Here is a 27612-nt window from a genome sequence, read left to right as displayed (position 1 = left end):
GCTGCATCTGTTTCCACCACGAAAGGGGGAAGGTGAGTGTGATTTTAAATTCAATGAAAAATGCATAAATTTCAAATCAAACCAACGCTCCCACAGGGAAGCGAGAAACGAAGCACGACCGTGCGGCCGTCTTCATTTTCACCAAATCTTTTCCATAGACCGACACCTACGACGACGAATTGCCCGGCCGCGGGGAGGGTAATAAATAAATTAGCATCGAACATGGCTGGTCGCCTGGTGGTGGTGCATCACGCTGCCCGGGTTTTGCCGTGCCCCGGCCGTGACAAGTGATTCAAAGCCACTCGTTCCCCGTTCGGTACGGTACGAAGCGTGGGCATCGTCAAAGCAGGCAAGGCCAACAACTCAAACGAAGACGACACCTCAGGAAGGTGGCGGCAGCGACGTTGAAGTAGTAAGAATTATGCAGGCGCGCTAATCGTGGGGCTATAAATCGGAACTTAATCGCTGCAATTGCCACCGATAGTCCGCGGTTTCTGGCGGTTCCAGTGGGACCGGCTGGCCGGCTTTGCGGTGCTTGGTTTCGCACCATTTAAGAAGGTGTCATGGCTTAGGGGAACCAGGCCACTAGTGTTTGTATGCGGTATGGTCATCGCGCGATGCTCTAGCGGTGGCCGTGGTGAATGATTCGGTCGCGTGGTCGCGTTACTTCATATGTGCCATGATGGCTTTTGGCTAACATGGTTCAGCATTGTTGGTCGCAGGACCCTGCGGCGTTGCTATGTTCTGAGCAGCTATCGACGAGCTACTGCGTCTGGATAGTAGCGTTTCGGTCAAACCATCAAAAGGAATTCGTCAACCACAAAACCGATGCTAAATCAAGCGTGTCACTTCGGATGGTACCTAGCGGTCAGTCGAAAGCCCAGGCCAAAAAAGGCCAACAAGTCAGAACATGCTAGCTTCCCAAACGATGGCGTCGTGTAGGTAGACGGTAGTGGAGGGCACCTGAGGAGTGCAGATGCATTCCTACGCTTACCTTCTGGTGTGACAGGGGGCGTGTGCGGGCCTTTTCACGGTTGGTTTGATGATGATTGGCTTCCTATACAGTGCAGAACGGTCAGTTCACACCCACTCAGTATAAATCGATTAACTGGTCTGGAAGATCCTTAGTTTGAAGAATATGTTATCATTTTGTTTTACTATTTTGTTGTTATACCGTTTCCTAACACTACGATGAATGTTTAACAAATGATATCACATATTGCAATCACGGATTCATTCGAAATGTTCGTCACTTGCTGTGACTTTTTGAGAAGCTGAAGAAGAAGGACAGCAGTCCGGCCCATAAGCTCGCTCGCGACGTGCGTAGCCCACATGTTATGCTGGATGCATCCAGCATGCACTACTCACATGTTCACTGCAGGGCCGACGGACGTACGAGTTCATCATCAGTCGAATCGAGTGCGAACCATCCATCCATCCATTCTCTGCTCTGCTTTTGACGCCCTGCTTGTCGCAATCGCATGGGACTTGACCGAGCTTTGCATAATTTAAGATGCCAATGTGGTTAGGTACGTCCTCGGTGTAACTATGCGCCCCTTTATGCAGCCGGTCGCGGCACAAAATACGGTGTGACAAAGCTACGGACTCTGCACACACCCGGGGGTTCGCGGGGTTCGTTCGTTTTTTCTGGCTTCTCGATCGTTGACCGTATGTTTTCTCTTCAATCATTCATCATCATCCAACCAGTCCCGGCAGTCCCGTGCGCGGTACGATTCGATGTGAGCTTGAATGAGGTTTTCCCCTTTTCGGCAAACCCGAAATGAAATGCCGTGGAAAGTTTTCCATTTATTACTAGCAATGGTCGAAGGATGGGAACGCCGAAGGATGGGATGCTGGCGACCAACATGTGCACCAACAGCGGTAGCGCTAGCCACAGCAGCTGCCGCAGCTGTTCAACACGACACGACATGGTCCGACCACCGGTGATCCGCCAGTCGGTGGTTGCTGGCGAGTAATAATTTTGAAGCTATTGAACAACTTTCGATCGGCAATCGGCCGGGGGTTCTCGGTCGTCACACAGACGTAAAGTGTGGCACATGTGTCGGTGCAGCGGCAGCTTTTGAAGCGAGAAAAATCGTGCGCTGGTTGAATTGGTTTGTAAAAAAAACGAGGTAATGCATTCAAAAGAGTTTGTCTACCGTTCCTGGCAAGTGTACGCTCTGGAAGAAAGCACATACGCACACACACACATACACAGGCTCACATACTTCAACCACTAGATAACGATTTCAGGGCGGGGTGGATTCTTCATAAAGTAAATGTTTGGAGTTTGATTCCATAGTATCGCGTCATCAGCGGTGAGCAGAATGAATGGATGAAACTTAATGGTGGTGGCGTTGGTGGATGATTGAGGTTACTTCTTATCGTTGCAATTAGCTCAGCAATAAGTTTTGCTTTAAAGGATATAGTTTTTGCCCCACTGCAGGACCCCCGAGCTGTGGTCTAGTCCTGTGGATAACCGGATCGTCAACAAATCGAATCTGTCACAAAAACACATCAATTGCTGTGCGCAACCATGCTTGATCAGCTTCATCGTTGGGTTACGAGGGCTGCAGTACCGTGTGAGCCGATTCTTTTATTGCGAAACTTTTCCAATTATATTCTTTTGTTTTCACCAACTCGCGGACTCTGGCCACTCTGTCTTTTGATGGCTACGTTTCTACCTTTGCTGGAATCTCGTTCGCTCGCTATGCCCCATCGGACTTCTATTGGAGATGGATAAAACCAATAAGTAGTGGCAATAGTGTAACAGATTGCCAAGAAATTTGTTCAGACAGTGCCAGGGGGTGTGGCGGGGTGTGCAGTTTAGACGTGGATGGGGATAGTTTTTGTAGCACTTTGCACTCGATTCAGATGGAAAGTAAATGTTGGCTTAGAGATTTTTTCACTGTTATGAGAAACCATTGGTAAAACCAACGTTTCTTATTTTGTCAAGCTATTGAAATTGTATTAATTATACCTTGAGTGGCTTAGTATATGGGTTTGAAATGGCCGGAAGTGCTAGCATAGGATCAATGGGGATAGATTCAAGTCAGTAAAGATGCAGTATTAATTAATGCATAATTAATTGGGTACGTAAGCCCTTTACTTATTGTCTTAAATCAGGGTTAAGGTGATGATATCATTGATGCAAAGGAGAGTTCTTAACAACATGTCGATTGTGCGTGTCCAATCAGTGCTTCAAGTTTTATATGTTGTAATAGTTTATATGTTGTAATATTATATATTGTTGTAGCAATTTCTTATGCTACTTTTTGGTTTTTTTGAAATCTATTGATGATCTGTGATAATCTTGCTTTTAATTTCATCAAAATATTTTCAACGATTTTCTTTTAAATTAAGTGCAAAACTTTTGTGTTATCCTCTGTGCAAGATACGCTGTTGTAGACTTGAATTACTCATCCAAGGACGTACATTAAAATGACGATTTTCACTTAATCTTACAAAGACATCACAAAAATTCCAATAAAAAGAGCTACTAAACAGACGTTAAGATTGTTGCTTTAAAATCGAGAATCTTGAGGGCATAAAAGGGATAACAAAGTGTCTTTTCTAACCGCTTATTGCATTGCTATACAGCAGAAATTCTAGAGAAATTCGAGAGAAAAGGACATCAGCACAAGTACCAGCCAAAACTGGTTCAGATCGTTGTTAAGATTGTTGTTTCCAAACAGAAACATGCCATAATTTTCCTAAAATCGTTCATCCGCACGCCGGTGTGGACTCGGGCTCGGAAGAAATATCATCGAAAGGCCAGACACACCGGCAGCACGGCGAAGCTCTGCTCAGTTTTGATGAATCATCTGCAATCCCAAAGGATTGCAACCGAATGCAGTACCAATGTTCTATGTCATGCGGCATGCTTGCGCCTCAGTGCTTCAGCTCCAGCAAAACCTCTCTAGAGATGCGACCCCTTTCCTGGTATGAGAGTGTCCTTCTTCTCTTCCTCCTTCTCCTCCTTTTCCTCCTCCTCCTCCTTCTCGGCAACTCGGCAAGTCAGCAACAACAAGTTGCTGTCGTTGTGGGGAGAGCAAGATTTGTGGCTCAACACACCCGTTGAACAACGGCCAGACCTTCGCTGCCATCGATGAGGTACGTACGGGCCAGAAGAATTCCTCGAGCCTAATCAAAGCACAAACAATAGAGCGCTCAGGAAGCAAGGATTTAGTCGAACAAATGCACCGATTTTGTGGTACGACTGAGTATGCAAATTTGCATTGGAAATGAGGTTAAGGGTTTGGAGGGGACGTATGGCCATGTGTGTTTGTGTGTGTTGGTGTCTTTTTTTTCATTTCGACCAGACGGAAACGGCACAATGTGTATCTTACCGTCGGCCACGACTAGCACAAGTCTCAAGTTCAACGGGCAGTCGCTGTGCTTTGCAGTCGTGGAAAACCATCCGAGAAAACTAACATTCCAGCGCCCCTCTTTGCTTTCTCTCTCTCTCTCACACACACTCTTACTCTTTTGCTCTCCTGTTCTGGTTCCTGTTCCTCTATCGCCCGTCGATTCGGTTAGCGCCACGATCACGATGGAAAACGTGGCCAACGGGAGCCAAGGTGAGCGTGTGAGCGTCGTTTGGCCGGACGCCTGTAGTCCGCGATGTTCGCTCGCAGGCACGCCGTTCGTACAAAATGACATGTTGAACACGTTGTGTTCTTTTGTTGAGCCGGATGCTGGTCCACCGGTATATGCCGGGTGCTTTTCGAGTGCTTATTTTGACGACGTCGTCATCGTCGTTTGGACGCTCGGTTGAAGGAGGGGCTCGGTCTGGGGTTGTTTTCCGGGAAAGGAGTTTTGCCGAGCAGCATAGGGCGAATTGCAGAGGAACTGAAACAGGCACAGCGCATATGGCGAAACGAAGCGGCTTCGGTTCCCCACGAAGTCACCTGATGATGCTGAACGATGATGATGATACACTTTCGACCGTTCGGGTTCTGCCTGAAGCAACATCGCGATGCGAAGTGACGATGTTGCGGCGTACTAGGGGAATTCAGTTGACGCGCTATTGGAAGCGTGGGGAATGGCCATTAAGCGGATGGGAAAAAGGAGGGGAACTATTGGAAGGTAAGGGCTCGAAACCGATGAAGAAGGAACGTAAATTCATTATATGGATAACGGGCGGCTGTTTGAAAATAGAGGAGAAATCAAAAAGTATAACGAATTCATTCTGTTCATCATTCATGAATGAATGTGCCTTTGAAGTTTTAGGTACCGATATTGTAACTTATGGATGATTGATAGATAAAATATAGGAGTGGAATGAACCTATAGAAGCTAACAATTTCTATGAACAATTCGAAGTTAACATGATTTTTTGAAAAGATTTTATTGGTGAACAACCCATAAAGCGATAAGTTTATGCGCCCAGGTTAGCGTCGAAACGGCACGGCTGATGCTTTTGATTTTTTTAAACATTTTATCTGCACCTTATTCACCAGGTACACCAGTCGTATTTTCCTATTGAAGTTGTAAAATATTTTAAACAATCATATAAAACTTTGACAGAACATCAAAGTTCATTTAATCCGGTCTTAGTCATCATCGTCGCAAATTTAGTTTTGTGACTTCAAAAGGCGTTCAAAACTAAAAAAAAAAGAAAATTTAAAAATAATTCGATTGTTTCATCTGGAAAAGTTCAATATATAACGAAAGAATAAAAATGTTATGCCTCAGATGTTTCGCCATCGAGCTATGGTAAGCACCGCAAAACATGCAGTTAAAAAATGAAAAGATTCTCTTTTTAGTTTTAAAGCTAAACATGCTGTATATAAAAACCAGTCCAAAACCACACCTACTATCCCACAAAAGTTGTAGTTAAGAGTACTTATTGTTTGATGAACATGTCACGCTTTAGAATTTATTCTGCATTGGAATGATTGTCACGAATTTGAATTAAAAAAAAATCATAATTAAAATAGAATTATTCATGGATTCCAATAAAAACCGACATCGAAATACTATGATAACCTTCAAATATGGATTTAAATAATATACTGATCGTGCTTCCGCTTGAGCAAATCAAGGATCAAAGAAAATGTAACTGAAGTGCCACCACACGAATTTCAAACAGAATAGGCTGTTTCACAATTCAAATACTGCTAGTCATCACAACTATCATGCAAATGTTGTGACAGAGAATTTTCCGAATCCGCTGATGTTGCATGATAGTGAATTCATGTTCGCGGAGCAGAATTTTAGCTAACGCGCAAAGCTTTCGTGCATGCAATCGTGTTGTCAGTGAAAATTATTCAAATTGATAGTAAATATGTCTTACACAATATGGTTTATCTCGGAATGTTGGTTGATATCCAGGAAATTCTAAGGCAAAGTGTACAATTCTAACCGAACAACGACAATTGCATTGTGTGCAAATTTCTCTCCGCAAACGCTTCACGCATCTGTTTGCAACTTTGCAAAATAACTTTCAATTTGTTCTTGAGCTTCCTTCGTTGACAGGACAGAAACATCAGATGACGCTGTATGGCAGAAGCAAGAAGTTCCTCTTTAGTAGCTCAACGAAGCTTCAGAATAAGTATTGCGCATGCTCGGTATAACAGTATTTCTGGCGTAATACCAGCGAAGCTTCACGTGGGATTTCACCTGATAACTAGCTTTTGATACGACGGCAAAGCTACTCTTCTGTAAGATTAGGAATAAATAAAGGAAAACCATAATAATGTTGATAATCACAGAGAAAATTCTTACCGTCATGTAATAACCCAGGCTCCTTCGATTCGGTCATCATAGCATTAAACATCAAATGATTTCGATGTGAACCTTCGTTTTTTTTTAGAAAAACACCATTATTTAGACTTTTTTATTGACTCATCATTGACAGCGAGCGATATGGCGCACATGCACACCGCACCCGGTACCGATCCCCACCCCCCGGGGGTGCGAACTCTACAAACCCTCCTCCTTTTCCTCCTCCACCTCCTCCTTCACGACGAAAAACAATGTTCCGACAAAAACAAAACAAGCGATTTTCGTCCACCGCTTACATTAGGCTTCATTCGTAGGCTCAGTTGTCAGCAACCGATTATGTAGGCGACTCGGTCTGCCATCGATTCCATGCTTAAACTATTCATATATACACCACCGGTGCACCGGTGCTCAGTTGTCCTTTTGCACGGCCGTGACCACCGTGAGCTGCAGCCTACGTGTATATTGGCTTCATTACTGTACACGATTCACGGTTCACTAGCGCGCCTACGATTAATTAGGATTCGATAACTTTCCATTGTGTTCCAAGTCTCGCAGTTCTCCCAGTATCTACTATCCGCCACCGCGGCATCGGTATTGGTCTAGGGTTTTGTAGTAACAGTTAGTTGCGGGATTGTTTATGGATTCGATTCGTTCAGATCTTCCACCCATCTTTCCATTCGATTGGACTGGACTATTGGAGTGGACTATTTACATGGTAACTGGGCTGTTTTCAGGGAAGCAATTTCTTGGATAGGGTTTTTGGAATCGACGTCCGAACAATTTACACTAGACGGATATGTACACATTGGCTACTACTGACAGGTATCGGGTTCGTAACGAGCGTTCGCTTCTCCACCGTTTCGTTTGTTCGTTTTGTTCTTCTTCTAATATTCCACCGCGCAATGAGAAAACAACAATCAAGCGTCGCGATCAGCGATGGTTTTTCATTTGTGTGTTCGGATTATTGCATTTAGCTACAACAAATGCTTCCTGCTGGATGCATGCACCACCTATGTACGGATGTACTGGTTCTGACTGGTTCTGATTCCATTGAAAGCCACCTTTCACAACGGTTAAATGACAAGGATGACAGTGGCTTTGGTTTTGTGTTCAGAAGCTTTTCTGTTTTATGCTATATCAGCCATTATGACAAAGTCCTGTTGATTTCTAATCGCCCACTGTCTAACTGCCAGCAGCAATGGTCACTTTTACATAAAACATTTCCTTGTACAGGGGATACGGGGAATAGGGCCCGGGGGTGGTGGTGATATGATCATTTCAGTTGCATTCGATATTTCCTTTGGATATGCTCTATTGGGACAGACTATATGTGTATGAGTTAACGCGTTTTCTTATCTGGTTTCTTGGAACGGGCGAGGGAATGATACCGCGTCTATGTACTTCTAGAACGCTTCTCTTGATTCTCACGGACGACCTAACATTGGACCTAACAATCTCTACTCGCAGAAAAAATGAAGAAACTTAATTATAACTTCGAACGACCAGTCGGAAAATATCATAGCGAGTCTAAAGAGAGGGTGTAACCGTTCTTATCCTACTGCTTTCAATAGCTAGTAGGATGAAGTTGGCGTGATCGTTTTCCTACTCGTATTGTTATACTATGAGTGTTAGGACAGACATTATTTTAAAACTTGATTCAAATAAAAGGAATGCTAATTTTCTCTGCCACTCTGGTAGATAATCGTGTATGGTTACCATCGTTACGCACCATCAGCTTCGGTTTTATGGAATCAGTACGAAAATCATTTTAAAAATTAGCGATGCATTTGTTTTGGCCTTCTAATTAGTAAATTAATCGTTGCAAATGAAGTTTCCCGCTTCTGTAGCAGCGTCATTGTAGCTTTGCTAGTCGTATTATCTCGTTCGGCTTAATGGAAGACTGTGTCTCTTTAAATACATCCGCCAAGCTGCCACTCTGTTCTACCCATTGCCAAAAAGGATCGCGCACCAACTGGGCGAGGCGAGATTCCTCATCATGCTCAGCGCAGCACCCCAAAAATCCATTTTATCTTTTCTTCGCGTGTTCCTGTCTCTAGCGAGTAACTAAAACAGTTTAGCAAGCGAGTGTTGTAAAAACCATTCCTATCCATTCGCTCCAAAAACGGAAAACACAGCGCTTCGTGCGCTGATAGCAATGGCTGTTAATGTTCAAACATACACACAGCACACATACACACATACACATATTCCGGTCAGTACCGAAGCTGACCGACCAACCGGTAAATAAGGATTGTTGCAAGTCATCGGAACAAGAAGGGGGGGGCATGCAAGATCTAGTGCAGTACTGGAGAAACGAAGGCGGCACAATCATTTGGAAGTAGCGTTAAGGTCTCTGCCAGGGATGCTGGGAATTGGTCGAGAAGATGCTGAACTGACGCCACACACCGTGGCAATCACACCGCCATGATAACGAAGTCTTGGTTTTTGGTTAACGGACAACAATGAACAACGCAATCTGTCTTCAATCTAACAGTTTCATCTTTCTCTCTCTTTCTCTCTCTTTCGTTCTCTCTCTCTGTATAAGTCTATGGTTCATGCATTCAGTGCAGTGGCCAGCCAGCCAGCCAGCCAGCCAGCGTATTGATCTGCTGTGCACTACTTTACACGCAACTTTCTGGACCGGGCAGCGTATCGGTGATGATGTGCTGTCGATTTCGGTTTTTCGTCAGCGTGGCCGTACCCCCGATACCTCCCGGGGGGTGCGAGTGCGACGATGAAGGGGACGGTGCGGTGCTAAAGTCGAGCAGATCCGTCACAAACTCCGAACCCGAGTAACGATACTCCGGGTTCGTTCCGGGACCCCCGGTGTTTGTGCGGCTAACGACCTGACCACTACCGAGAGCCGAAGTCTTCAGACTGGTACTACCACTACCACCCGTGTGGTGATTGCTATGCTGATGCTGGCTGTTGTGATATGGTTCACCGGTGGATCCGGTAAGTCCCGGCAACCGGTAGCCCATCATGGTGGTATCGCTCGGTGAGCTCTTGTACGCATACGGATCGACCAGCGGTGGTGGGTTGTGGTTGTACTGTAGCGTGTGTTGTCCACCAGCTGTCATCGCTGACGTCACTGCCGATGCTGCTGTTGCTGCAGTTGCCGTCGTCGTCGCCGCCGTGGATGATGGTGTCGTGTAAGGTTTCTCGTATTCGAGCAGCTCCGTCGAGTATTTGCTGGTACCGCTGAGGTGCTGCTGCTGTTGTAGTAGGCTGTAGCTGTTGGCCGTACTGTCGGCCGTACGCTTCAGTGTGCTCTGCCGGCTGGATGGTGTTGATTTTTGCTGATGATCGTAACCGGTCGTACCGGTGGTAGCGGTATAGATGGTACCGGTTGCTAGCTCCGGGGGACGCATCATCATACCGACCGGTGACCCCGCTCGGCCAGCACCCATATCCTTGATCGAGGGTACGCTTGCCGATCCCTGCGTCTTTTGGGCGCTCAGAATGTCCGGTTGCTTCTCGACGCCCTGCTTGAGCGTGTAGGCGACGACGTACTTCTGCTGACCCATACCCATCTCGAGCGGTGTCGTCACGGTGATGTCCATTCCTGGGAAAATAAGGGAAACCGAGAGAGGGGCAAGAGCGGGAATGACAAGCTCGTTAGGTGGTGGTTATACTAGTAACGACACGCTCGTAGCGTTGTGTGTGCGTTCTGTATGGCGTACCGATATGCTTCTCCTTGCCATCGCACAGTCCCGCACCGTGACCGTCCCGTTTCCGGCGTATCGCTAACACCACGATCAGCAGCACCGCAATGCCGATGGTGAAGAGGGCTCCGGTAAGCAGGGCGGCAAACGGTAGAATCGCAAACCCTTCGCTGCCGTCTGGAAAGAGAGGCGAGAGACAGAAGGAAAGGATGTGGGGGATTAATGCAAGTCCAAAATTTCCCGTTGCCGTGTAAACTCGGAACTGTGGTGGACAGTGAATGCACCGAAAGGTGTTTGCGATGAGGAACTCTTTGCCGAACAGTATTGCCGATCTTGTGATGAATCCCTTTTTTCTGTTCTGTTTTATTAGCAGTAATTATTGGTAGAGATTCGTCATTTTGGGAAACACTAGACGGACAAAAACGATGATATTAGATGGAATTTCAAACTTTTGTGATGCTTTCAAATACTTAGAGTAACACAATCAGAAAAGAAGTAAATCGCAGTACAACACCGATGTGCAGACAGGTTTAGTATTGAAATTTAATTGTTCAACAATACAAATCCTTTTTATCGTTTGCTCTGAGTGTATTGCTGCCATATGCATGCAACGCTCTGGTTGGTTGATAAGTGCTGACAGAAAACCAAGATTGATGTACAGGAAGCCTGATCGATTGGCCGGAGGAAACCAGGAAGCGATTTGCTGGTGTGCACATTTTCCATTTCGCTGGCCATCATATTTCCTAATATTTTGTGTTCATGAAATGAATTATAGATGCATGAGACAGCTAACTTATGGCGGCAGTGCGCGTTTGTAATGACTTCAAATTAAGAAATGTAATTGACTGGAGCTAATTTGCTCAAACAACACGGTATCGATTGAGTGTGTGTTGATGCGCATAAGGAAAGGTACATATGGTTAAGACGCGATAAAAGTGCTGCTGCAACCATCGAGCTGGCTTTCGTTGGTAGTGAGGTGATTAACTTCCTAATGTGATTGTTTTTACATTTGCGGCTAACCGCTCAACCACTTTGAAATATTTTCGGCAATGGGGGGAAAAGTATTGAACCGACATAGGTAGAGTGCAGTCATGAAACCTATAAAAATCGTAGATACTGCCTTATTTTTGGTTAGTGAATGATCTTTACTAGCTAAGTAAAAGCCTCTTATTTGGTTGATTCGGTGGTCGACGAATAATGACCAGAGATCGAAGAATTATAAAAAAATTGAAATTGAATTCCATATAAAATAGGAACCAGAAAGTAGGAAAACATCCTTGGTCGGTCGAGGCTTTAAAAAACCATGTACAATCATGGATTGGCACTCAATGCTCTCTATTAAAATAGAAGGACAATACAATCCATTAACATCCCTAAGAAATAATTACAGTTGATACTGGTGATTTAATATTATAATTAACGAATAAGGATTGACAATTAGACAGCGATCCTAAGGATGGAGCGATTATAGAAATAGTCGTAGAACTGCCCACCACACTTATTTTAGCCTTATTTTTATATTTGATTAGTCCAATGGAATGAAGTAGAAAGATTTAACGAAGAAATGCAATTACGTAATTCTGAATCTGAGACAAACATGTGAAGAATTGACAGAAATTGATAATGAACATGTAAGCGAAAAATGGAATGCTTGCAGCTAAAAGAATAAATGAAAAATAATACTTATTTATCAGGTTTATTATTAAGCTTTTCAAATGAAATAGCAAGCTACTAACAGCTTTCAAGCTATTTGGAGTGTTTTGAAAGGGCATGAAACCGATGCAACCTGTCCCAATGTAGAAATTGATCTCCATGTGAATAGATCTTCATGTGCGTCATAAATAGGAATAATTTAATGTTTAATCCTGCGGAGTTTCATTTAATAATCGTTAATTGGAGGATTATTTTATTAATTAGATTTCAAAGGGGCGAGGTATTGACACGAACAAAGGTATTGACATCTTCATGTAGCGCCAACAATGTATCAAGCTCCAGGTTGGACAAGCTCTCACCATTCGCTTCACTTTAGCTTCTCTCTCTCGACAAACTGCGTAATGCATAAAACATTCGAACATATTCTACCCAGCCGGCTAATGCATTCTCGTTAGACTATCGATGAGAAACGGACATTTGCGCACTAACCAGCGAACCCAACGCGGGGCAAGAACGATTGAATCGCGCCAAAAGGGTGACCGACGCGGTGGCACTGCTTTCCATTTTCATCTCCTGCACTTTGCGACGCGAAGGACAATCGTTTGTCGCTAGACAGACGCTAAATCTTTCCCCGTGTCCCTCTCTCTACTCCGTCCAGAAAACAACCTCCACCTCTCTTGTTAGCCTTAAAGGACTAACCGGGTGGGCTGCCTATTGCCACTACCGGAAGGTTTTTATTGCTTCACTTGGCGTCGAGGCATTGTACGGTGCAGAAGCTCACTCACAGGAAGCACATGATAAATTCCTCGTTTAGCGTTCCTTCGCTTCTTTGAGCGTTTCATCCTTTAAGACGATGACCGATGGTTGAGGCACGGTAAGTGGTGGCGGTGTCGAGCAGCGAGCGGCGGTGCCAGAAAGTGCACAAACAAACTAATAACTTAGCACCTCTAGCCCAGAACCTTTAACACTTTTCTTCCTCGCTTCGTGTGCATCGTCTAGCACGGATTGCGCTCATGGCCCTCACGGATTGCACCACCGTTTTTGGTCTCACGGACCGATGCTGGGCGACCGTTCGCGGAGTTGCGGAGCTGCTTCTTTGTTTGCAAGTTTGCACGGAACCGGCGGGACCTCGGGAACGTTCTAAACGAAATCCTCCCGAAAAGCAGCCCGGCCTTGGCCCTGCTGGATAGCGTCCAGGGGAATATCTGCAAATGACGCCGGAAAAGGAACCGGACCGGAAACCAGCACCAGCGGGGTGATCCGCTTCGATGTTTTTTTTTCTCCCCCTTCTCTTCTTCCTGTGTGTTTTTTTTTTGCTGTTTTCAATCCTTCACTCGAATCCATTCTCCAGCTGACGGACTCGTGGTAGCTAGGAAGCGTGCCTCTCACCATTTTCACAGTGCCCCCCTTCTTTCTTCTCCTCCTCGTGTGTCATTCCTTCCGTGAGCTTAATCCATTGGTGCGGAGCAGCAGCAGCATCAGCACCAGCAACCCGAAAGCACTCAGCAAAATGAAACAAAAACAGCTTCCATCCCCCTCCATTTTCCCACCGACCGACCGACCACCATGCCGTCGGTGGTGGTGCATTCCCGTGACGGATGGCCCGGGAACCGGTGGGTGTGGTGCTGGTCTTATGGGTGGAGTGGGTGAGTCGAAGGGTGGGATATCGTTTCCTCTTTTTTCTTCCCTTTTTGCCACCGTCGTCGACGACGTTCTGGTCGTCGTTCTGTCGGTGAAAGGTAAAAGCTTCGCTCGAAAGTATAAAGCTTCCTGCTCGAAGGGTGTCATTTGTCTAAAGGCACCAGCCACCCCACCCCACCCCTCCTGTCCGTTGGTTGGTGGCCAAGCGTGGAGCAGCCGGATGTGGAGCTAAGGCCCTCTTCCTCTTCTCCACTTTCCCCCGTCCCCGTAAAGGGTGCCGGAGGAAATGGTTTGAATTTTATTGCCCACCAGCCACATCCTTTCGTCTGGATTTTGCCAACGAGCATGCTCAAGGCATTTACACATGATGGCGTGGTGGAGCGCGCGCGTCGCATTTGTGTGTGTGTGTGTGTGTGTGTGTGTGAGTGCCGTGTCAGCAGACAGCCAGCAGCAGATTTAAGCTTGATGAGTTTATCCCTCCGAACCGGACGCACGAGACCCACGACGAGTGCTGGAGTAAAAGGGGGATGGCGCCGTGCGGTTTAGCTTCAAACTATTTTCCATCCCCCGACGACGACGACGTCATCAGGGCACCCCCTTGAGAGTCCTTGAGAGTCTCTTCTCCCTTCGAAACGGTTTGACGCGGTGCATCGATGCCTTCCGCCGGGCATGGCGTTCGGGCTGACAAATTCATTTCACTGCACCACCCGAACTCCGGACCCCGACTTGGCCGGTTCGTTACAGAAAAACGGCCACAAAAAAAAAAAAAACGAACGGAAACTCGGGAGAAAGGAAAGGATAAAGCCGCATTATGTTTGTCAACGGGTTTTATACGGGGGGTCCCGATGACGGTGGCGACCACGACGACGACACCAGGGGAGGGGTTTGGATCGTCCTCGTCCGATGGTTGCGGTTTTTCGGCAAATTTTCATGCAGAGTTTCCTCCGACGACGGACGACTCTGCACTGCAATCGGCTGTTTCTGCTGCTGGTCGTCATTGACTGCATGAGATGAGTTGGGATGCGCAGAGAGCGAGAGGCGGGGTGTCGACCGCACTGCGAGTTTTACATATCACCCACGGGCACACGGGAACTGCTTTATGGGATTTATGGATCTGGTAAAGCGGCTAATAATCAATTTCAAAAGGCATCCCGAATGCTTGCGCTTGAATACCATGTATGGTAGAGATCAGGATGCGAAGAACCATTTGTGATGAGATTGGGATGCGATGTGCTGTAGTTTGCGAAACGTTTTTATGGTGAGCAAAAGTAGAGCAAAAATGTAAAAGTAGAGGCGAAAAAAGAAGTAATTAAGATGTTCTTTGTTTCCGGCTGGAGTAAGAATAGCTTTGATTCGCCTTCATTATCGTTATTTCCTTTGTGCGGGTTTTTTCGTGTTTTTTATAGTTTAACTAGCATGACCCAGCGTGCGTCGCTACGCTTAAAAGAGGATGGTTATTTAAAATAGATGTTTTTTTAGTTGTTGCTTTGTGTGTGATGATTGTTGTTAATATTTGCTGAGGATTTTACATTGGTTACATGAACACCAACCATGGTTCTCAGCTTAGTTTTGAATTTCATGGATTGGCCAGCGAGGAGAATTACTAAACTATCATCAGCATTTAATACTTGGCTGAAACGCCTCTGTTTTGTGCGCAAAGGATCGGCAGCTTTGCTGCGTACGGAGTAACGGGGACGATTCGTTTCGAATGCAATACCGTCGCCTTTAGTTGCCCCTCGCTTTGAGGGGGGGGGGGGGGGATCGAGCTCAGATTTCTTTTCTTTGAGATTTGTATGCTATGCCTTCGGAAGGGAGTCACCTCGTTTTTAGAAGACTTTTGGCGTCGCAAAGAATTTAACCGAAAAGAGGAATTTTCTGTTCAGATTGCCCTTTATTCGCAAATATCCTGCCCTTTTACACCCCGGATCGGCCGGTGTCCCTCTTCGGAACATACATCCCATAACGGCTCATTTTTCCCATAACTGTGTTGAGCTCCTAATGCTACCACCTGGAGTTAGGGCCCCGCGCAAAAGCCCTCATGGAAATGTTAATGAGGTGTTAGTAATGTGTGTGTGCACATTTTGAATTTTTCTACATATTTTTTTTATCTTTGATGAAATTTCGAAAATTCGAATTGTGCATATTGCCCCAGTATGCTTAAACCGGTTTTAGCTAAGCCTTCTAGGATAAAATTCTCATCAATTAAATTAATTCGCGCTGTCAACGCTCCCTGGCGCTCAGTATTGCAACTACTGTTCGGTGATTTAGTGGATTTTCAAAAAATCATTAAAAAATAACTGTTTGAGCTAGGGCTATGAACATTTGAGAGTATTAGTTTTTTTGTATGAAAAATCTAAGAAAAATATCAAATCAAAGGTTAAAAGAAAGTTACGGAAAATAATTTTTCTATTTTTTGAATAACTTAAGTAATGGGAATGAAATATAGTTTACATCCGATTCTGATACCTACAGAAGATACACACAAAGTTTGGTTCGAATCGGTTCAGCCGTTTCGGAGGAGTTTGGACACAAAAAAATGTGACACGAGATTTTTATATATATAGATTACTTTAGAACATCAATGGTGTGTTTATTGGAGTCAATATAAGATGTTTAACAGCTAGAGCAAGTCGTAAAATGAGTGAGGAATTTAGTAACTTTGATGGGAGAACTAATAACACACCTCAATGCAGTATATGACAACTGCATTCATTTAGAAGCTGATTAGCTGACAGAGTGAAAGCTAATTGCAAGAGGATATAACTAGCATGATCATGACACCAGAAATGAAAATGAATATCATAGTTTCAAAGTTTTTCAGCAGTACTTTGTATAACTGTTTGCTTTAAAAATAATTTAGACTTTAAATGCAATTGTCAGCATCAGTCGGGGACGCAGTATCATGGTCACAATTCAAAAGAGGGTATATTGTAAAGGAGAGATGTACTTTGATTGTTTCAGTAGTACTAGTGTCGACGGAGAGATTAGCAATGGATTGGATTCAAATATTGCCGATGAAATTCAGACAAAAATGTTTTTTTGTACACTGTTACAAAAATAATGTCGAGAAATAGAAATAGAAATCATTTTCGGAAATAGTGTCGAGTTTGTGGTAAGAAATTTTTGGGGTCCAGAAATCGTTGTTACTGTGAAACATAAACTATCTGGAAAGGACTCTGCACATTTCCTGAAAATTGTTTTTCAGTCATTTTTTTATTTCTTTTTTGACAAAATAATGGAAAAACGTGCTAAGAATTGCTATTAATTTGGTTCTATCAGCACACTGGTTCCGACCACACACTAGCAGATTTCTGTCGTAAAGAACGAATCTTTCTTTCAGAAGAGTCTCAGCAAATTGATACTATTATGTTCAATCAAGTATCAATAAGTATAATTATCAGTTATCTAAAAGCCAGGGAATTGCACTTAATTACCAAAAAAGTGATAAGGATACCAATGGTAGGGAAAGGAAAACCATCAGTTAAACGAGATGCAAACATCACATTGTTATTATAAGAATATTGTAATGTTTATATGATTATTTTATGATTACCATTATTAGATCTGATAAAACTGTTGCTGGACAGGATATTTCAAGGCATTATCTTTATTAAAAGGTACGATTGATGGTGCATAATGTAGCACAATGCACACATTGCTAACATGAACAGAATCAATAGTTTAATTTATTGCGATTAATATAAAGACATTCTCATAACTTCAGCCAGTACCAAGTCCAACCCGGGCTGTAAATAGTAATTTATTATTTCCATACAATCCAAAACAAACATTCCCAGCGATTGAATTGAAGGGTACGCAAAATGAGTACCACTTTTGGCCGGACCTAATTGAAAGCCAGCAAAAGGCAAAAGGAAGAAAAACTGCCCGGTGGTAGCGGAGTGGTTCTTTTGGGGCTATGTTTTGTATTAAAATGCAATCGCCCTCGGTACGGGCACGAGTTTCGCTCTTCCGCTTTTCATTCCCTTTCTCGTCTCGTCCCTTCGCAACAAAAAGGGGAATCGAAAGGGGATCGGAAAGGGTGGTGGTGAGGTTGGTTGGCACGAACCTCGCCTTTCATGCTAGAGCGGCACCATTTTATGGTACAATAAAAGTGAATGGGGGGATGGTGAGAACCGACAGAGGACCCGCCGAACCCGATACAACCGGCCGGGAAGCGCGGGAAGAGAAACCGCTTGGAAGGGTTGGACATTTCAATGAGCTTGAAAATCATCAACCAACACTCGCCCACCCGGCCACCGCGGTCTTTACGTGCAAGATCAACGGCGTAACGCGATCGAGGTGAAGTGGAGTGAAGGAAAAAAAGGCACACACATACAGACACTCATACACACGTTGGCACAAGAGCGAACGAATCGAAAAAGTAAACAAAAATCACTAAAACATGAACCCCTTGCGAGGGGGTGGATTGAGGAGGTGTGCACCTCCGCCTCCACGTTCTTTGCCCCCCGTTTTGTCCTCCCTTTTCTGCGATGCTATGCTCGCTAGGCAATAGCGCATTGTGGGCAGCCAGCATTTCAGGTCGAAGCACAACACAAGCACCGCATACGCACCAGTAGAGCACATTCAGCAGAATGGATAATGATGTTGGATATGACGCTTTTATGCGTTCACGGACCCGTCCAGACACACACACGGACACACACACGGATACGTCGACCATGTGCCCATCCACAACACATTGCGTTCAAGGACAACCGTGCAGCGGTGTCAGCAAGAACCTTCAACCAACACCACCGGTCCCTTTGCCGTGTCGCGAATCCCAACCACTTGACGCACCCTCCTTTTGTTTCTCCTCTTTCTCCTTCATCTCCCTTTATCTTGTGCTGCTCTTTATTCGATGCATCACAACAACAACAACAACACGAGATCATTGTTTGCACAGAGGCCAACCCGAACCACGCCACGGTGAAGATCGAAAAGCAAACAAAAAAGCGCGCCCCACGGTAAGGGGGCCAAAGAAAAAGGAAAAAGGAAATTCCACATCGCAGGAGACACTAAAGCAGGGGCGGGCGAGCGAAAATAATAACCGGAGTGAAGGAAAACCTCCGTTCGATTGGGGGGTGTACGCGTTGCGCGTTATATGAACCACACACTGGATGACCTCCGGGGCCGCCGTCGTCGTCGTCGTCGCAGTTCGAGGTTTTTTTTTTATTGATTTGCCATTCCGTTGTTCGGAGAAGTTTTTACGATGGAAACCCTCAAGTCCGGGATCGATCCGGACCCGGATCCGGTGGTAAAGGGGTCGTCGATTTGACCATTTGGGTTCCCGACCGTCGCTGCACACCACACCACACCACAGGAGTGCCTCGCCGCTCCGATCCGATGCTCCGAGGACGACGACAATCGAACGTGTAGCGTTCGATTCTGCTGACCGGAGCACATTTGCATATATGCAAAGTGTCGCTTTGCAGTACATGTGTTAAGAATGTTTTTCTTTTCCTTCTCGGGCTCTTTCTCTCTCTCTCTCGCTCTTGCTTTCTTTCTTTCTTTCTATGTCTCTGCTACAAAGGCAATACGTTCTCTATTCTCTTTATAGGAACTTTCAATTCTCGGGACCCCTCAGGACCACGTACCTCTTCGTACCGGGGCCTCTTTCTCGACGATCGCTGCTTCGTTGCTCCCTTGGTGGTTCACCGCCACTTCAGCAATTTCCCAAGGAGGTGCTTGAGTTTCCTTTAAGCCGCCGGAACCGATCGGCCCTGTGGTGTTAGTGTGTGCCATTTTCCGCCTAAAATATACTCCACATATTACTCCTTCTCTCTACCGACCATTCGAGCGCCTAAACAGCCGAAAAGTTCGTTCCAATCGATCGCTCGTTGGAGAGGAACGTCCTGTCGAAAGGCCGTCCCGTGGATTGTTCCGTTCACTGACTAAACAAACGTTAAACGATTGCCCAGCGGGAAGGGACGCAGAGTGGCCGGGAATGTGGCACTGGCGCTGGTTTATTAAAGAGAAGCGCGCTCGGATGGTAAGGGTTTGCAGATTCGTCAGCTGGTATTCGAGCTGACAGGCAGCGCCGCCATGACCTAGCCTGAACGGTCCGGTCAGGTCAGTGCCAGCGCGATGACAGCCATTGCCGCCGAAGGGAACAAAGAGGAATCGATGCGGTTTTCCTGCTGTTCCCTTTGGAGTCCAAATGGAGTCCATGATTGATAGTGAAGACTTCATCAATCGTGCGGAGCGACCGTAGCGTCTGCCGAAAAAACCAGGCCTACTTTGCGGCCATTATCACTGGCACCGGGAATCGTTCCGTTGCCGATCGGTACTCTGAAGAATGAAGGCATAAAGAGAATCGAAGAGACAGAGAGAGAGAAAGGAGAGAGAGAGAGAGAGAGGACCTGGTAGGTCAGCAAATGTCAGACAGTAAATTATCATAAAAAAGTCCCGATCGCTTGCAGTGGCCAGCGAGTGTCCTGCCAGGGCAGGCCAATCTACTCAGCCTCCTTGGTCATTGTGATGCTGAGTAGTCATAAAAATGGTCTGTTGGCCTTTGGTGGTGAGCGAGGAGCGGGAGGGGGCATTCGAGCGTTCGAGAGGCTGTTCCTTGTTTGGCGCTTCGGCGATGGACTCGGGAGGACACGTTCCCATTCCGCTCAGGAGCGTTGGGAGGAGGTTGGGCAGTAAATCGATCGCCATTAAAATTGATGATGATTATTTATCGTGTATGAAGAAAATCCATTTATTATAATGATACGGAAAATAAGGAGACCCGTGTCCGTGTGCTGTGCCCTGTGGCTGTGTGGCTGTGTGTGTGCGTTCGTCAGGTTCGCCGTTTTTGGCTGTACCGACCATGTTGCACCATGGTAACGGGTGAGCGAGCGAGACGCTTGAGTGGTGAGATGAGTTCATGCTGCTGCCTACCGTTGTTGGTGAGGTGAGGTGAGATGAGATGGGCTACTGTGCTCGGTTGCTTGGACGATGATGATGATGATGATGGTGATGAGAATGAGAATGAGGCGACAGACGAAAAACGAGGGAAAACGGTTCCGTCATTTATCACAATTTTGGCCCCGGGATTCGCTCGCCCATGACCGCAAAACGCACCCCGCCCCTTAGGAGCGTCGTGGTGATGAAAAGCCTTGCTGGTGGGATGCTGGTGTCGGCGCCCACTTTGCCAGCCGATAAAGCGGGAACAAAGCGCGAACGCGAACGCACCTCTTGGAGTTGCTCGAGCGCGAAGCTTTCTACTTTTTCCTCCCTCGTTTTCTTCTTCCCCTGCTGCTTCTCCGGTCGATTGCGTACGGCGGCATCTTCCGGAGGAGGGTGCAGGAGAGAGGGGGTGTTGTTTACGATTCGAAGTGAAAATAAACAGTCTGGTCTCCGGGCCGCGATCCGGGTTGGTGGTGGTGAATGAAGCGAAGGTTCGCTGCGTTTGTACCGCGGTTCTGCTCTTCGCGCTCCGCTGGTGCAGCAACGTGCGCGCCTCGGCCTCGTCCGCCTCGTGTGGGAATTGGCTCCGGGGGAGGGTTGCAGATTCACGCGCGTCTCGTACTCCTACGGTCCTTTGGCCCCGTATGGTGTTGCTGGTTGGCGCGCCGTTCGCTTGCCGTCGAAACGACAAAGCAATCGCCCCGCAATGACAAACACTCCAATTGCCGTTCCCTTCGCAATCGGGGTTGAGGCCGGATGGGTGGTCGCGCCGGAGGGGATGAAGTACCAAATTTATTTCCGTTTTGCCGCATTCAATTACCGAAGCGATACGTTAGCGATTTCTTTTCTTTCTTCTTTTGCGGTCTTCGCCGCGACTAGACATCGTGCATGGTTTTGAGCAGCGTTCACCAGCACCGGCCAGTTGCCAGGGTTGGTTTTTGGGAGGGGGAGGGGGTGCCTAAGCAATAACCACCTTTGGAACAGGCGTGCTGGCCACGTGCTGGCCACGCAGTTCATGGACCGCATTCTCTTTGTCATCTTCAACAATCGGGCGCCAAAACGGGGAACAACAGCCGGAAAATGGCACGCACGTGGACACTACCACCATCATCATCCCTCCCTCCCCCCAAAAAGAGCACCACCCCCACCAACACCCCACGGAATGGAGGACATGAATAAGTAATGAACCGCGCGGGATTTCGAATGGATAAAGTTGAGCATTTTTCCATCATCTCCACCATTCCGCTGCCACTCCATTCAACCACCATCGCCGATGCCAAATCCGATGCCACCGAACGATCAGGAGGGTGGGAGCAGGAGCAACAGAGGGCACCCGTCAGACGTCAGGAGACTCGCTCGGTGCGAGTCGCGCGCGCGCGCGCGCGCCGCGTATAAAATGTAAAACTTTTTAATTGCAATACGGGGACCCGCCATTGCGAGATTGGCGGAAACCAATTCCGAGCTGCAATAAAACTTGTCCCCGGACGGGTCCCCGGACACTCAGCGACTGGCAGCAGCAGCAGCAGCAGCGGAGGATTGTGTGCGCGGATTGTGGCCACTGGGACGTACATAAAAATTAACGCTCCCCTCCGGTGGAACGAGGCGTGAGGACGGCGATCGGAGGTTTCTAAATACGTGCCGCTGCTTATCGATCGCGAACGGCTCGCTGTCAGTGATCGGAGAACAGAGGGTACGGTCCGTAGGTTGGTGGTTTTTGGGCGGCCTGGATGAGCACCAAGCGAATTGTCAAGAAATGGAGTGCATTCCGTGCGCGCAACGAGACTTCACTGGAGCGCGGTGAGGGAGAGGGAGAAAGAGATATAGAGAGAAAGAGAGAGCGAGCGAGAGTGTGGAAAGTTTTGAAGCAATTTATTGTTCAAATATTTTCCTCTGGCGTGACACGATGGTGTCACGATGGTGTCACAATGAACGTGGGAGGGGGTAAAATATGTTGTTGGTGGAATTAAGTGACAATTTTCTTCGGCCTTCGAGCTTTCTGTTTTTTACGCACTCTCTACCACGTTTCTCGGGTTTATTCTCAGATCCAATGATCATGATTCGAACCGCTTCTTGCTTAATACCGAGCCATCGGCGAATAGACAGAGCAAATGTTTGTCCGCCCGTAAGCCGGGCCCGGGCGTTTGGTTGTCGACCGGTTGTGCTGCCAAAGTTTATAGTAGAGGGTTGAGGAGAAATCCTTCGAGTACACATACACGCACACGCACGCACGGTGTGCACTCGTGTGCAGAGATTAAAAGTTGGAATTGATTACCAACTTTTAGACGCCGGTTTGCCGGCCTTCAGTTTGGTGTTTTCTTCTGATGTTTTTCATTAAAAAAAACACACACACGCATCGGCAGCGGCTTGAAAAGTGCTTGAAATTGAGCCTTTGAGCAGCTTATAGCAAGGGAAGATATAGTTCCAGTTGTTGAATGTGGCAAATGTTTCTTCATTTCAATCCGATCTAATCTCGAATCCCTGGCACAAGCATCAAGTTTGTTCCAGTTAGAATCTGAACACTCAAAATAGGTCATATGGTAGCCAAGAAATGGCGTAAAAAGAATAAAAGGTGTGATTTTGTAGGTGGGGTGTTTTTTCATTCCCTTCCAGAAATAACAATTCGTTAGTTTTTATATGACTTTTTCAACATTTACTTTGACATCACCCAAAAAGTGTTGGCACAGTTCTGCAGGTTTTTATACATTTTTGATACATTTTTTAAGATTACTTTTGATAATGGTCCAAATGGATGGAACGAAAATCCAGACATTTTATTGGATTGATAATTTTTGCTACCTCAATCATGCCAACAGGATACAGGATCATTGGAGGAAAATTAAAGACAAAATACATGTCTGCGGACCCTTTCCTGTGCCCAAATCATCGCTTACACGTAATTTTGTCGGTATAAATGAACTAGAATTTTCCTTAAATTCCCTGAATGTTTGGCACAGACAAATATGGTTCCTGATATTTGTCAAAATGCATGATATGAAGCCGGTCAACATTTGTTGGTACAGCTTCCTTCCAAGGATTACCAGGGTTTGATTAGAATCAAACCGGGTTTCTAAGAGGTTCTATTTGGATATTGTCTGGCGTTATAAGACGTCGAAACCTTCTCACAAACATATTTGTCGAGCTGTCATGACGTCTGTCGTGAGTTTTTTTTTTCTGTAGAATAGATCACGCTAAGAGATCCCAGGAAAATGTTGAGAACTGTTCGACTTAATTTTGCCAGACTTTTATGCAGACTCTAACTGGTACAGGCTTTAAATCGGAAAATCGGAAAACTGTTTCCCTCGCCCTGCAATCCAGACAAACTTTAACCTGTTGATTGAATCGGGGGTTCATCAGAACTCCTTCGCCGGACATGCGTCGTACAGCAGAACGGTCTGATGTTCTCTAAAATCTCTTTTGCTTCCGATGGTTCGTAAAAGTTACTTACTTCGTCGAAACCACATCCCATCCATAATGTGTGAGGATGTGCCGGAATGGAATTAGTGAAAATACCGGTAGCAGCATAACTGGCTGCCGATCAGCTAGCAGATACCCCGACATATAGCCAACCGCCAAGCGCCAAGCGCCAAGCGGTTGAACTCCTAGCAGCACTCGATGGACCTCGACCGAAAGTGAACGATTGGTGTACTGTATGTTATAAATAACTTACTATTACCGCTAACAGTAATCACCACTGAGCCGACCACTCCTTCCTCGTCGGGCCAATCATCCCGCTGCTGGGCTCACGATGAAAGTGGCCACTTCCCTTCCCACGTACCGGCTGGACCGGTGTTCCGGTCCTACAAAGATCTGGCCCACTGGCAGGGGAATAGTGTCTTTGCGAAAGACGATGCTTATGGTTATGTTTCTGGTGCTCTCGTTGCTCTGCTGACCGGCTGGAGCGGTTGGCGGTCCCGAGAAGCTCTGGAGGGAGGGTGCGCGATTAAATAAATCACTTCGGTTAAACAGAGCCCGTTCGTTGGCGTTCGTTTTCGGGTTAGTGCTACGAAGACTCCTCTGCTTCGTCGCTTTTCGTCGGATTTTCGCCGGATAGATTGAAGTAGCGGCGGCGTCTTTCGGCCACGCGATGTGTGTGTGTGTGTGGCTTCAGAGTGTGGAGAATCATTTATCTTATTGAAGGATACCTCGTGGAAAATATCGCACACCTCTACGCCCCGGGAAGCATCGCGTACGCGGAGGTACGCGTTGTGGTCGCTGCTTGGTACAAGCATCCATTTTTCTCTCTCCCGCTTCCTGGTTTGTGTGGTTCGTGGCCAATCGAAATCCAACCGCGATAGTGGCGTCGTTTGCACACCTCCTCTGGCATCCCTTTTTTGTGTTCTCGCCACCGCAGGCACTACTACGGCCATCGGTAGCGGCATCCGTTGTGGCGATGGTTCTGGTTAGGAAAATTTTCCCGAGACCGGACTCGAACCGAAAGCAGGAAGCGAATGTGCAAACGTTTGCTATCGAAAGGCCTTGAGTGTGTGTGTGCTACGCAGAGGTCTTAGTCAGAGGCGGTTGATTTAAAGTGCTGGCCGGCACTGTCGGGATTTGCTCGACACCTTTCCCGAACCCTCCACTACGAGTTGACGAGTGGCACGCAGAAGGTGGCAACAACATCACCATCATCATCATCATCATCATCATCATCTTGTCGATTGAGCAGAGCTCTGGCTAGGCCAGACATGCCAGGGTGCACGAACACCGATCGGTACCGATTGATTGATTATTCATGACTGAATAGCGATGAACGGTGCTAACCAGATGTTGTTGAATGAGGGCTTCACGTATTCCGTACCATGGTGCTCTTTCAGCAGTAGCAGCACCAGCACCAGCAGTACCGACAGCACCAGCAGCAGCTTAATAAAGCGGATTGGATGAAAAATGTTTTCGATCCGGCGATGCGTTCCCGACGCTACGCGGCTAAAACCAACTTGACATTCAGCCAGCCAGCCATCCATCCAGAGGGTCACGTGCTGGGATGGTGTCGCGGTTGCGGTGTGTTTGCATTGCCCTTCATCCCTCATTCGCGTAATGCTCTTCCTCGAATCGGAAGCCCCGGGCCACAAAGGCAAAGAAAAGAAAAACTCAAACTTCGTTTCTCGAAGCCACCTATCCTTCTGGTGGATGCCCGGCAGGCTCCCGGCGACACGCGAGTGCGGCCAAGAAAACTTTTCATCTTTTGACCAGCGTCTCCCTCTTGGTGGTGGACTTTATTGAACGAAAATAGGATAAGTGGACACAGCCTATTTCTGTGTGTGTGTCTGTGTGTGTGTGTGTGTGACACGTACACGGTTCGAACGCTGTCTGGTGGGGAGGGCAGAATAAATGGATGAACTGTTTATTCCGCAGGAAATTTCGGAACCTCATACCGTACCCCGGGGGTGGGGTCCGAACTGTCGCGCGTCGCAACCGCAGCGGTCGTAGGCGAATGGCAAACTTTTTTCCTCAGCGACCGTGGATCGATTTGATGGCTCACGACGAGGGAGAAGAAGCGAAAAGTGAGTGAAAAAAATGTGAGGTACCATGCGCCTCCATCAGGTACTAGGCGCCTCCATCGACGACCGTGCGCCTCCATCAGCCTCATCATTATCGAGCAAGGTGGAAACGTTGTGCGAGACGCGACTCGTGGTGGTGATGGTGGTCGGCGTGGTCATCAGCCGAGCTGCCGAGCGACGTCGTCATCCGCGTCTCGACCACTCGAGCGTGTATTTGCGTGATGGGCACATCATCGGAAAATTTGTTTACATCGTTAGGAAAAGTGAGTGATAACTTTTCGCACCCAACGGGGGCGGGTGCTGGTTGGTTTTTGGTGGGCCGGAAGGTCGGGAGGTAGTGCAGATTGAAGTGAATGTTGAGCGAGTGCTCCTCTGCTGTCTGTGTGTGTGTGTGTGTGTGTGTTTGGGGGGCAACATGAACAAGTGAAAGCAAAACAAAATAAAAAACGAACAACAACAAAGCGAAGCGAGCGGTGAACGAAGGAAGAGAAACAGTGACGCAAACGAAGTGATGAGACAAAGTTTGCGGGGGGAAAAGCGGGCTGGAGTGGTGGGTGCATGAAAATTGCGAAAACATTCTATTTGATGTCTACGCTCCTCGGTCTCCGGTTAAACATCGCCATGAATCGCACGCGATGAGCAGCTCGCCCCCCCCCCCCCCCCGGTTTGGTGCCATTTTGAATAGCACCACGAGTAGAGCTGGTGCTGAAGCGCTGACTGAAGCACTGAAAAGACACAAACCAGATCTCTCTTTCTCTCTTCCTCTCTCTCTCGGTCACTCTGTTCCCGCTAGTGGAAACAAAATGTGCGCCACGGCCTTCAGCTTCCACACCAGCCAGCAGGAAAGGGGGGTGGGGGAGTGGTTTGTGTTTCGGATCTCGGTCGGGGAAAGGGAAAACAAAAAGCAAAAAAAAGTTTCTCTTTACCTTCCGGTTTGTTAGCTTGTTGCTGTCGAGTGCTCGCCAAAACTAAGACCGTAGGTGCGGACCTTAGCATCGGCGCCGGCACCGGGAAAGCAAAAGTTTCACCAGTCGACCGACAAAATTGTGAGGATAAATTAATTTTCCATCACAACATACATACATACGAACAGAGACACGAGAGGGCGTATGCAAAACGTCGAATTTGTGAGGATGGAAAACATTTCTCCGGCCAAAGGGAAAACTATGGTGCAACCGGCGCTTCTCCATCGAACGGTTAATGAGATGTCGTTGATTATTCCACCAAACTGACAGACAGAGCCCTCGTTCCGCCTGGCGACCGAGGCGGCGTCATGCTATTTCCGGCTCAAAGCAACATGTATGCGGCGAAACGATGTGTGTGTGTGTGTTGGAGCACCGATCGCATGTGAAAAGGGGTTGAACCGATGGGAAATTGCTCAAATCCGCCACACAAACACACACACACACGCTCATTGTAACGAAGGGGTGGAAAGTTTTCGCGCCATCCGTAGCAGCGCCGATGCAATAACCGATCCCCGGGATGAATGAGGATAGACATATGAGATTGGCAGCATGTTGCCGGTGCCACGTAGT

The 27612-nt window shown here is 46.9% G+C and overlaps 1 protein-coding gene across 1 annotated transcript in view; it reads right to left on the bottom strand.

Annotated features, from left to right (window-relative positions):
- Positions 1-9350: 9350 nt before the first annotated feature.
- Positions 9351-27612, bottom strand: part of LOC125949465 (uncharacterized) — a 109890-nt gene continuing 91628 nt past the window's right edge. The window contains exons 15-16 of the mRNA XM_049676476.1: positions 10413-10571; positions 9351-10294 (exon numbers count right to left, since the gene is read on the bottom strand). Of these exons, the coding sequence (XP_049532433.1) occupies positions 9351-10294; positions 10413-10571 (1103 nt within the window). The remainder of the gene's footprint in view (positions 10295-10412; positions 10572-27612) is intronic.

The sequence above is a fragment of the Anopheles darlingi genome, chromosome 2, assembly GCF_943734745.1.
Source record: "Anopheles darlingi chromosome 2, idAnoDarlMG_H_01, whole genome shotgun sequence".
Lineage (NCBI taxonomy): Eukaryota > Metazoa > Arthropoda > Insecta > Diptera > Culicidae > Anopheles > Anopheles darlingi.
This window is presented reverse-complemented; position numbering and strand designations above follow the sequence as displayed.